An 11,843-nucleotide genomic window follows, 5' to 3' on the forward strand; every position below is an offset into this window, starting at 1 on the left:
TTCTGATGTTTTTGGATGTACTCATTTTCACATTGATTTGATTGATTTTCCAAGCCCATTCAAATCACTTAAGATTTTGGGCTTGCCATGTGTACATTCCCTCTAGCACCGTCCTCGGGCCTATATGTTTGTTCTCACAGGACAATTTGTCACGAAATTCCGACATTTAAAAGTGGAGTCAGCGATCCTGGAGACAGCTTGTTGTCAAAATCACTTTTTGCCCCTCAAACAATTTGATAATTTCCAGCGCACATACACAGTACGGACAGAAAGTGGATCTTCAGGGGATATTCACTGACTATGAAAATAGTGATTTTGACAACAGGCATTCTCCCAAAATCGCTGACTCTACCTTTAACCTCACCTGGCTCTCCCCCACTGTTCTCTCTACCCTCATCCTGCTGTGCATTGTTCTACTTCCATCTTTCTTTGCAGCCTACTGAAGAAGGGGAAGCACCCGAAACAAAACCGACTTCCAAAAGCCTCTTTGTCCCCTAAGCGCCAGAAAACACACTTTGCACTCCCTTCTTTGTCCGTCTACCTCCTACGTACACCCAGCGTGAGCATGAGTCTTCCCCCCTGTCTCCAGCTCTCAACAATGCCTCATCTCTGTCTGTGCTGCCCCGGCCCACACAGCCCCGAATACCGCCGAGAGGCGCCCTGAACTTCTCCCTATCTATCTGGCTCATTCATTGCCTCCAACACCCAGTCGCCTATAACCATTGCATAACTCCTCTTTTTTTCTTTATCTATCGCTTCCTCCTCATCAAGACAAGTCTCTTTCTCTCAATCCCACTCTTTCCCTCCCTCCATTTCTGCAATTAGTGACCTCATACCCAACACCCACAGTGCAGTGACTTCACCAGCTGCATTGGAGGCCGCAGAGCAAAAGTGTTGGTGGAGGCGACAGTTTTGTCTGGGACACCGGAACGAGACGGGCTAAGAGGGAAACTTCTGGAAAAACCACCTCAATGTGTCATCTCTGTCGGTAGCCCATACTTAATCTTTTCAAAATCTGCATCTGTGAATTTCATTTGTCTGGACTGAAGAAAGGAGGGAGCCCACTTGTGTTGTGTCTGGGAAATTGGAGTGGTGTGAGAGTGACTGTACCAAGGTCACTTATCAAGTCTCAACCACAAGGCCACCAACGTATACTGACAAACAAGAAGCTGTGTTTTTCAACCGCTTATCAAATGTCCCTTGTCTCAGATGTCTTCGAAACCTTGTCAGTATTTTCACACAAGAAAGTAAAACAGGGTTTATTTGTGAGAATGAAGCTGTGAGATCTAAGTTGAAGGTTGATTTGCTGAGAGGGAGAGAATTCAAATCTGTAAATGTTGATCCCAAGAATTTGTGGTAAGCCTACGATGGACAAGCGATCAACAAAAGACTTTAATATCTGCAAGATAGTCAGATATGTTCCTCAAGAATTGATCACAATTACAAGTAATCCAGAACTGAGGGAAAGAGAGGACTAAATTGCCCGGTCAGGTCTGGTCTTTAACTCCAATCTTGGCTGAGGTTTTACAGTGGGTTATTTGCTCAGGCGGCCCCTTGAGGAAGGTGGTCAAGAGTTTCGTATAAAGACTCTGGAAGAGGTTTGGAGTGGTTTGGATGGTTTACAGCTCTGAAGTGCATCCGTGTGGTTAAAAGGATTCAGATGTCACATTTTGAAATGTGACTGTTGAACACATTGAACACTGAGTTTCTTTTGACTTTTTCTTTTTTCAGAAAGATTGAAAGCAAGTCATGCATGAAACAGAGCTCTTCATTTTAATGTGCATTTGATCTTATGTATTTAGTCTGATGCATACATATACGTTATTGGTATCAATCTAAAAGAGCCATAGAAAAAAAATCACAGCTCAGGACAATTGTTACGACAGCCAGAGATTGCCATCTGCTGGACATTGTGCAAATGACATTAAGTGTTAATGTTAAGCCATCTTTGCCAGCCTGAAGTCATGTTGTATTTTTAGAAGATGTTAACACTTCAAATGTGGTCCTGCCTCAAAAGGCATTAAAATAGTGATCTTTGCAATCTGAGTGACTATTGAATCATTGGGGTGTGGGGGGTGGGGGGGTTGCTAAGTTAAAAAAAACATTGTGGTGTCAATTTTGTTGTTAAGGAACTGACTGACAATCATATGAATGAAAACAGGTTTGTAAGGTTTGTCTTTATTACATGCTTTTGATTTTGAAATGTATGTTCAAACTAAGGTACACTGTAAATAAACTGTGTGTGTGTGTGTGTGTGTGTGTGTGTGTGTGTGTGTGTGTGTGTGTGTGTGTGTGTGTGTGTGTGTGTGTGTGTGTGTGTGTGTGTGTGTGTGTGTGTGTGTGTGTGTGTATTCAGAGATGCTGGTGCAGCCACAGCACTGTGTTGAGGAAGCAGTCGGCCTGCGTGTCCAGTCTGGACAGAGAATGTCCGTCTTCTGGAAACCACAACAATCTGGAGGGACAAACAGAATGATATGCAGAGGTAAATATCTGCTTAATAATCACAGGTATTAGTTTTCATGACAAGCAGGATGAGGAAAAAATAACTGGAATGCCTGAAAGTAAAGCTATAGTGCGTAACTTCTGTTGCCCCCATGAGGAATTCTGAGGAATTACAACCAATATCGGTGCATGGCTACATGAGGTAAGCCTTCAATGATCGCGCATTGATTTTATTCCTTCTGCTGTAGGTCCAGGTTTTTATATTAACTCAGTTGTTTATATGGACTCAACAACTGAAACATTTCTATGGGGCTTCTTGGGATTTTTCTGAACTCTGCACCAGTGTCAGTGGGTGACACCAGTTTATAAACACTGTCATACTGCGAAATACACAGATAGTTTTGTGGAGTCGATAAGCTTAATCAACTTTGTGTCAACTCGTTTGGTGATGGCTTGAATGTAGCAGACATCCATTCATATGAAAAAGTTACGCACTATAGCTTTAATTAAAATCTTCAGTTGTATGTTTTGTTATGTTGTCGAAGGTTGACTATTGGATGTATCTGGTGTATGTTGTGTTGTACCTGACGGGTAAAGCTCTGCTCTTCAGTGCTTTGTAGAGTTCCAGACCCTGGTGAGGAGACACTCGTCTGTCTCTGGCCCCCAGCATCAGCAGCACTGGAGCCTTGATCTAAGAGCAAACACACTGATAAACACACTGGACCAACTCAAACTTGGTTTCTTTGGATTTTGCCTCTGTGGGTCTTTGTTTCCTTAAAACAAATGAACTGTTAACACTAGAACCGCCAGCATTCTATTTATACCTAGAACCGCCAGGCGGGTCAAATTGACCCGTGCATTTCTAGTGTGGTATAAAGTCATAAATTAGTTTGTTTAATAATCATCTGTGTTTTGGACCTCTTGTTTTATAATCTAAGTATCTTTAAGAACACTAATCACGTTTCGTGGCGACTCAGTAATGAAACTGAAAGTAGATATAATATCGCAAGTATAGTAGTGAAAACAGAAGGTCAAAACAGCGCCCAAATGAGCTAAAATCCTAAATACAATAAACAGTAACATGGCAAACTTATTTTTAGGTAAGCTCTAATTGATTATTCATTCATTTTTCCCCACGTTGACATGTTTTGAGGCGGAGGATCCCTCCGTCGCTCTCTGTCCGGCTCACAGACAGCACTCAGCTGTCTGTCAGTTGAGCTGCGAGCCACGGTGTGTGGAAGACAGCGCTCAGTTCTGATCTCTTGCTATCAGACTGGCATCACTCATTTCACTTAGTAATTCTAATGTTGTTAGGTATGTATCTTCATCTCTAATTTATTGTAAGTGTTTATGAATGACTGCACGTACAGTTGTCAGATCGCGGACCCCAAACAATGCCGTTGCCTAGCAACCTGCTCGAAAATATTTCATTTTCCTGTGCGGGTCAAATTGACCCAGTGTGGCGGTTCTAGGTATAAATGCCTGTTTTTTTAATCCAGTTTAATTGTGACTTTATTTAACCATAGGGAGAGCATCACAACACAATTTTAGGAAAAGTCAAAGAGTTGGGGGCTTCAATATTTCGTAAAAGTATAGTTATGGGCAGTTGAAAAACCGCCACGGGTCAAATTGACCCCGTGGCGGTTCTAGTGTTAAAGAAAAAAGGAAAAAAAAGAAACGAACAACAGCTTCTTTATGAAACCATCTCCTGAGCTTTGTTATAGTGCCACTTAAGTGTTATAAAAGCTTGGCCACATGACAAGGTCCTGTGTGTAAACAACTTATGGCTGTATTAAAGATGGTTGTATAGGAGAAATAAACAGACCTTTTATTAACACTTGTACGAAAGAAGATATGTTATGGAAGCATATAGCCACAAATCTGAATCTGAAAAAACAATGTTTAGCCTATCATGTCTCACCCTAACACAGCTTCTTACATTTCATTATATAATTAACTTTCAGTGTGAGGATATGTTTGTAACTTGCACAATATTAAAATAATGTACTTAGTGTGTGTGTGTCTGACCTTAGCAGCGTGTGTAATGGGGGACTTCTCCAACATGGCGGCCAGGGCTTCAGCAGTGGGTATCTGGTCATATGAGTACTGCAGGCCCACACTGGAGTAACGCCTGTGGAGATGCAAAGAGAGGAGAAAATTCAAACTTAAAAAGTGCTTCTTATGTAAGTGTATGTACTGTATGTGTTGTGTTGGTGCATGCATCTCACCAGTCCACTATGTCACTGGTGCCCAGTAAGGTAGCAGCATTGATGACAGGGTTCCTGGCCGCACACGCTCTGTAGAACTCTGGGTACTGACCAACCAGATGACAGGATAGGAAACCACCGTGGGAACCTCCAATCACAGCCAAGCGCTCGGGGTCGAGAGTGAACTCCTTCCGCAGTGCTGTTAGCACGGCATTCTGGGTAAAGACCCTCAAGTCAAATGATATTCACTTCAGGGAGGACACTGAGCTTTTTATGGACAAGCATATGACTGATTGAACTAAGTATATGCCCTCATCCCTAATAATCGCAACTCCAGTCCTGAAAGATTCTTAAATATTTCACACATTGTTTTTACTCTGAGGTTCCCATCCAGGACTCAGTTTTAGCCATCACCTGCACATCTTTAACATCCTGGCATCCGATCTGACCAATCAGGGACAAGATGTTGTCCTGCCCGAACCCTGTGGATCCACGGTAGTTCACTATATACACAGAGACACACGGAGGGGGAGAGAAGCTACATCAGAAAACATGTGTGCTTGTGCACTCGCTCGCTCACACCACGCTGCGTGCGTGCGTGTCTGAGAGAAACAGAGGTGTCTCACCCATGAGCACAGCGAAGCCAAGTTCAGTCAGTCCCGCTGTGGTGCAGTTCCACTCTGCTGGGAACTGAGAGTGGGGGCCACCTGGGGGGACAAATACATGTAGGAATAAAAAAACACAGAGTAACACTATCGTATAAGCACCTAGTTTGTTCAATACTTATTATCCTACAACAGATAAGTGACGTAAACACAGACCATGGATGAAGACGACCAGAGGTATCTTTGCTTCATGGAGGGGATGAGACGGTTTCACTAAGACAGCCCCGAAGTCTAAACCAGCTGATGAGAGCAAGAGACACAGAAAGAGAGAGAGAAAATTAGAGGAGAGCAGAGCCATAAACATTGTAAGTTTTACTGTATGTAGTTAGAATGATGATGATCATCATCACTGAGTGTGAGTGTGTGTGATTCTCACAGTAGTGTGTGTTGTCCTCCTCTGGTGGAGGTGTAACATCTAGAACGGTCCAGTGGAAGTCAAAAGTGATGACAGGCCGCTGCAGGGTGTGCCAGGTCACAGCTTCACCTGACGGGGGGAGGAAACCCACCCTCTGCACACACACACACACACACACACACACACACACACACACACACACACACACACACACACACACACACACACACACACACACACACACACACACACACACACACACACACACACACACACACACACACACACACACACACACACACACACACACACACACACACACACACACACACACACACACACACACACACACACACACACACACACACACACACACAGCCCATAAAACAAATAATTCACATTTGAATAAATGTTTCATCACCTTCCCGTTAACTATATTGTAATGTAGTGTTGGGTGTATCTCATGTACAGTGTGTGTGTGTGTGTGTGTGTGTGTGTGTGTGTGTGTGTGTGTGTGTGTGTGTGTGTGTGTGTGTGTGTGCTTTCTGACCAGAGTGGGAGGTGTGTTGGGGCTGGAGCAGCAGACGACCATCAGGTCCTTCTGAACTGTCAGTAGCTTCCAGCTGCCATACACCTGGGAGGGATCAGAAAGACCTGCAGAGAAACCACAGAGACAGGGGAGGAGAGAGAGAGAGTGAGAGAGAGAGTGAGAGAGAGAGAGAGAGAGAAGTGGTGAAGGAGAGACAAAAGCAGAGATAAAAAGTCTTGTTTAAAGGTGGAGTCAGCAATTCTGGAGAATGCTTGTTGTCAAAATCAATGAATATCTCCTCACAATCTGCACCCTATCTGTAATGTAACGTGCTGAAAACAAAACCAGTGTTAATACATAGCCCTGTATACTGTAAACTGGTGTGTAGACGAATGGTGTGTAGACAAGGGGGGCTACCGTAGCTAGCAACACACCAGTTTACAGAACCAAGGCTTTGTATTAACACAAGATTTCTTTAAAGAGGACCTATTATACTACTTTTCTGGTCTTAATTTCTTGTTTTACACTGCTATAGAGCAACCTGACACGAATCACATCACAAAAAACTATGTAGATTTTCGGGAAGCTCTTTCTCTTATTTTGGCGATCCAGCACATCCTGTCAACACTTGAGTGTGTGTGCTTCGGCAATCTCCGCTCCCTCCGCCTGTGCATCGGCCATCTCCGCTACCCTCCCCCCCCCTCCTGCAAACCCCACTCCGTTGTGATTGGTTACCTTCCTTCCAAAACACTTTCAGTGGCGGGAAGCGCGAGCATGGACCTATAAGGGCGCGAGGCAGACGCGAACAGGGAAGTGACAGCATTACCATACATGGAAACATCCGCGTGGTCACATCACCAATTTTTATGCGACGTCACCAATTATGAAAGGGTAGACCGCTTTGAAGACGTGACTTCTCGACTGGCTAGAATAGTGTTTAGTGCTCTGCACAGACACCCCAGACGGTCAGCAGGGAATACGTCGAAATGCATGTAAGTCATTATTTGATAATTTAGTATGGTTAAGCATGACTATGAATCATCATAACAACGTTTATAGGTCATAAAAGTCAAAAAGCATCATAGGTCCTCTTTAACTTCCTAAAAGGGATTTTGAAACGATATACCCATACTAAGTGTACAGGTGTTATCCTAATCACATTTGTAGATGACATACAGAAAATGTATTTGTTTGTTCTACTTTATAAGGATAGGATTATTCAATACTAAGAATTACATGTTGAGTAAGTATGTTTTGTAAATGAACTTCAGGCTCAGCAAATATAAATAAATCCCACTCTCCATGAATGGCATAGTGCACCTTTAATATAGGCATGTCTTAAAAATATATATACCTCAACAAAAACAACATATCTTTGCTCTTGTGACAAAATGCAGTAATGTTTTACTTTGGTGTCATCTTTGGCTCTCAATGCGTATGCTCATTGTGTGTTTCTTTCTGCAACTTTTATTTTGAAATTCCCAGATAGGATAGCTGAATGAATGAATGATTTTATTTGACTATTTGATATAAAATATGAAATATTTGTGTCATACATTAAAATACATAAATAACCAGGGATAACACAAAAAAGCCCGAAGGCTTATTTCCATTGTGGTCCCTGTTGGGCAGGAGAAGAGGGCAAGCAGCAGCAAATCACACATCAACATTCACCAAATGTACACAATACATAAAAATCACACACATAACAATGATCACCATTAAGACAAGCCTAATTATGGCGTCTAAGCCATTGTTTCAGGGCATTTTTAAAACTGCCTAAATTCCTGACCAACTTGAGTGTACCGGGGAACCTATTCCAAAGTGTAGCTCCAGCATAAAAAAAGGAATCCTTATAGTCTTAACTCTGGGGGGCACAAAATCAGTAGAGCTACCCCTAGTGGAATGCCTGTGAACTTCACTTACTCGATTAAAATAATTTCTGAAATATTTGGGAACATTCACCCTGCATTCCAAATCGCAAACTCTTTCTTTTTTTCTATTCTACATACTACATCTGACCTTAAAAATAATCTAGTTAGGATGCAGTAGGCATACAATTGGGACATACTTTTACTTATTTACAGTATTTCAGCATAACATTGCACCTTGATCTTGCCCCCCTCGTTTGTTTTCATATGGAGGCTCCTTCGATGTGACGTCACTTCTGGTGCGCACTGGATTGTGGGTCAGAATCGGCCAAATAGGATGCTGTTTTCAACACTAAAAATCTCGGACGCATGTAGTAGACATCCGGGTTTTTTCTAACCATACTAAATCTGTCCACAAGAATTGCGACATCCTAAATCTTTCTTCTACCATACTAAATAGTAGATAGTACGGGTATTGGAACGCAGCCTAAGGCTGTTGGACTCGTCATACCTTCCTCTCCCCTCCTGTGCTCCTGGTGATGAAGATGAGAGAGTGGAGGAGGAGGAGGAGGAGGAGGAGGGAGCAGAGGAGGAGGAGAAGGAGGAAGAGGAGGGGAGGGGAGAGGAGGTGGAGAGAGAGGGAAGTGTGGAGTGGGAGGAAGGAAAGAAGGGGATCGGGGAGGATAGCTGGGCCGACGGGGTAAAGGGGGATGAGGGTGAGAGAGAGAAAGAGGAGGGGGGAATATAAAAGACTGAGATGAACAGGAAGATGACAGAAGAGAGAGAGGTGGAGGAGGAAGAGGAAGAGGAGGAGGAGAGGGTGGACTCTTACTATCAGACAGGGAGGTGACTTTCTTTGATCTTCTGTCGACCATGAAGAGATCCTGAGAGGGAGGGAGGGAGGGAGAGAGAGAGAGAGAGAGAAATTATTAGAAAAAATGCAGAGAAAATGTGTGTGTGTGATAGACCAACACAAAGTTGTGCATAATTGTGAGTTGGAATGAAAATGAAACATGGTCCAATTTGACGCTGAATCTGAAGCTCGAGCTATTTTGCAAGGAAGAATGAGCAAAAATGTCAGTCTCTCTATGTGCAAAGCTGGTATAGACATTATATAAACTTAATAGGTTATGTCAAAACAAATTCTTCTCATAAATGTGATTGTTACCTTCCAGTTTCTGTTGGCGCTGCTGAACACCACTCTCTGACTGTCTGTAGACCAGCAGCAGGGGGGCAGGCCTTCATACACACCTGCAAACTCACCTGAAACACAGAGATATGGAGATACTTAGGTTTTTACTTGTATTTGTTATAAAAAAACGGACTTGAAGGACTAACCCTGGTCCCACTATGATGTGTAGCGGAGGATGATCCAAATATCATTTGTCTAGCTGGTATTTGATCATAAACCAACAGTTGGGGAAAATTGTAATGTTAACTTGACGGTGGTACCATCACAGTTCATCCTGAGGGGACCTGGTTTCATGACAATCCATCTGATAGTTACTAAGACACTCACAACTACCTCCAAACTTTTCTTTTTCACCAGAAAATACGCTGTGTGCCTAAAAATATGTAACCTACCAGTCTGTGGTCTGTTGACAACATCCAACAGTGTGGATGTCTTCCTGCTCTTCAGGTCCAGCTGTTGAGGAGCAACAGTCAATGTTAACATTAGGAACATTCAGTACACACACACACACACACACACACACACACACACACACACACACACACACACACACACACACACACACACACACACACACACACACACACACACACACACACACACACACACACACACACACACACACACACACACACACACACACACACACACACACACACACACACACACACACACACACACACACACACACACACATACACACACAGTTTACCTGCTGCAGACTTTGGCACTGGTTGTGAGGACCAAACACTCTGCCCTGCAGGTAGATGAGTGTGGATCCGTCCGGGCTGAGCCTTGGACAGGACACAGACAGGTTGTCCCCAGACAGACACTCTGCTTTGGGGGGAACATACAGGGATGAGCAGAGCAGAGCACAGGGAGTTTGGTTCATTCACAAAGACAGACAAAGACAATGTGCTCACCACAGCTTCCATCCAGCTGCAGCTCGAATAACGCCGACCTGAAACAGAATTTTCAGAGAAAGTTTCATTTATTTTTGTACTCATTTTCACTGTTTATTTTGAGGCATGCCTTCCAAAGAACCTGTATTTGAACATGACTCAGTGAACTAAGTGCTATCTTCTCTGTGCCTGGAAACAGAAGCAAGGTTTTCTGTTTTCTTTTCAGTTTCAATTCAGCATACTACATGCATGAAAAAATGACCTCCTGTGCCTAATAACAAGGGTAACTGACTGATATTCAATCAATCAATCAATCAATCAATCAATAAACTTCATTTTCACTCTAAATACATTTACAGTGACGACGAGCATACACAATAAACACAATCACAAGGATAATACACTCAACAAAAATATAAACGCAACACTTTTGTTTTTGCTCCCATTTTTCATGAGATGGACTTAAAGATCTAAAATTCATTCCAGATACACAATTGTACCATTTCTCTCAAACATTGTTCACAAATCTGTCTAAATGTGTGATAGTGAGCACTTCTGCTTTGCTGAGATAATCCATCCCACCTCACAGGTGTGCCACATCAAGATGCTGATCTGACATCATGATTAGTGCACAGGTGTGCCTTGGACTGTCCACAATAAAAGGCCACTCTGAAATGTGCATTTTTTTGCTTTATTGGGGGTCTGGGGACTCGGAACCAGTCAGTATCTGGTGTGACCACCATTTGCCTCATGCAGTGCAACACATCTTCTTCGCATAGAGTTTATCAGATTGTCAATTGTGGCCTGTGGAATGTTGGTCCACTCCTCTTCAATGGCTGTGCGAAGTTGCTGGAGACGGCTTATGGTGGAGAAATGAACATTCAATGCACGAGCAACAGATCTGGTTGACATTCCTGCTGTCAGCATGCCAATTGCACGCTCCCTCAATGCTTGTGGCATCTGTGGCATTTTGCTGTGAGACAAAACTGCACATTTCAGGGTGGCCTTTTATTGTGGACAGTCTAAGGCACACCTGTGCACTAATCATGATGTCAGATCAGCATCTTGATGTGGCACACCTGTGAGGTGGGATGGATTATCTCAGCAAAGCAGAAGTGCTCACTATCACACATTTAGACAGATTTGTGAACAATGTTTGAGAGAAATGGTACAATTGTGTATCTGGAATGAATTTTAGATCTTTAAGTCCATCTCATGAAAAATGGGAGCAAAAACAAAAGTGTTGCGTTTATATTTTTGTTGAGTGTATATTATATGACCGGTGTTAATATGATCATTTGAAGTGCTTTTATATACAGTAGGTCCAAGAAAAGAAGTATAGAGAGTTTTACAACAAACTAATCAGTAAGAGGAATAAGTAATGTGCCAGAATCTGGTGATTTTTTTTCTTGATAGTCTCGTCCAAATCAAAGTTTCTATTATTAGCTCTAAAAAGTAACATTTAAGACTTGATTTCTGTTCATCCGACTCAAGGCTGTTACATACTCCGCGAGAAGAAAGAACAAAGTTCTCGGTGACAGAGCTGAGAGAAGAAAATGACGTCATTTTCTTCTCTCAGCTCTTGTTTAGCTGTTCTCGCAGCTTGTTCTCGACACATCACCCGGGCCGAACTTTCTTCTCGCAGCTTGTCCGAGAACTATTGTGTGATTGGTCAGTCTG

General features: G+C 42.8%; 1 protein-coding gene across 2 annotated transcripts in view; it reads right to left on the reverse strand.

Moving 5' to 3' along the window:
• Nucleotides 1-2,176: 2,176 nt before the first annotated feature.
• LOC307252762 (acylamino-acid-releasing enzyme) overlaps nt 2,177-11,843 on the reverse strand; it is a 13,456-nt gene continuing 3,789 nt past the window's right edge. Inside the window, exons 8-21 of one of the 2 annotated variants that reach the window (XM_080030539.1) lie at nt 10,185-10,222; nt 9,974-10,095; nt 9,654-9,714; nt 9,238-9,332; nt 8,902-8,953; nt 6,220-6,323; nt 5,691-5,823; nt 5,471-5,554; nt 5,276-5,356; nt 5,064-5,152; nt 4,671-4,864; nt 4,471-4,573; nt 3,027-3,133; nt 2,177-2,452 (exon numbers count right to left, since the gene is read on the reverse strand). In XM_080030539.1, coding sequence (XP_079886665.1) covers nt 2,353-2,452; nt 3,027-3,133; nt 4,471-4,573; nt 4,671-4,864; nt 5,064-5,152; nt 5,276-5,356; nt 5,471-5,554; nt 5,691-5,823; nt 6,220-6,323; nt 8,902-8,953; nt 9,238-9,332; nt 9,654-9,714; nt 9,974-10,095; nt 10,185-10,222 — 1,363 coding nt within the window. In that variant the 3' untranslated portion in view covers nt 2,177-2,352. Of the gene's footprint in view, nt 2,453-3,026; nt 3,134-4,470; nt 4,574-4,670; nt 4,865-5,063; nt 5,153-5,275; nt 5,357-5,470; nt 5,555-5,690; nt 5,824-6,219; nt 6,324-8,901; nt 8,954-9,237; nt 9,333-9,653; nt 9,715-9,973; nt 10,099-10,184; nt 10,223-11,843 lie in introns of both variants that reach the window. The other variant, XM_080030538.1, reaches the window with a different exon arrangement.

Source organism: Ammodytes marinus (genome assembly GCF_949987685.1).
Source record: "Ammodytes marinus genome assembly, chromosome: 7".
In the NCBI taxonomy this organism is placed as follows: domain Eukaryota; kingdom Metazoa; phylum Chordata; class Actinopteri; order Uranoscopiformes; family Ammodytidae; genus Ammodytes; species Ammodytes marinus.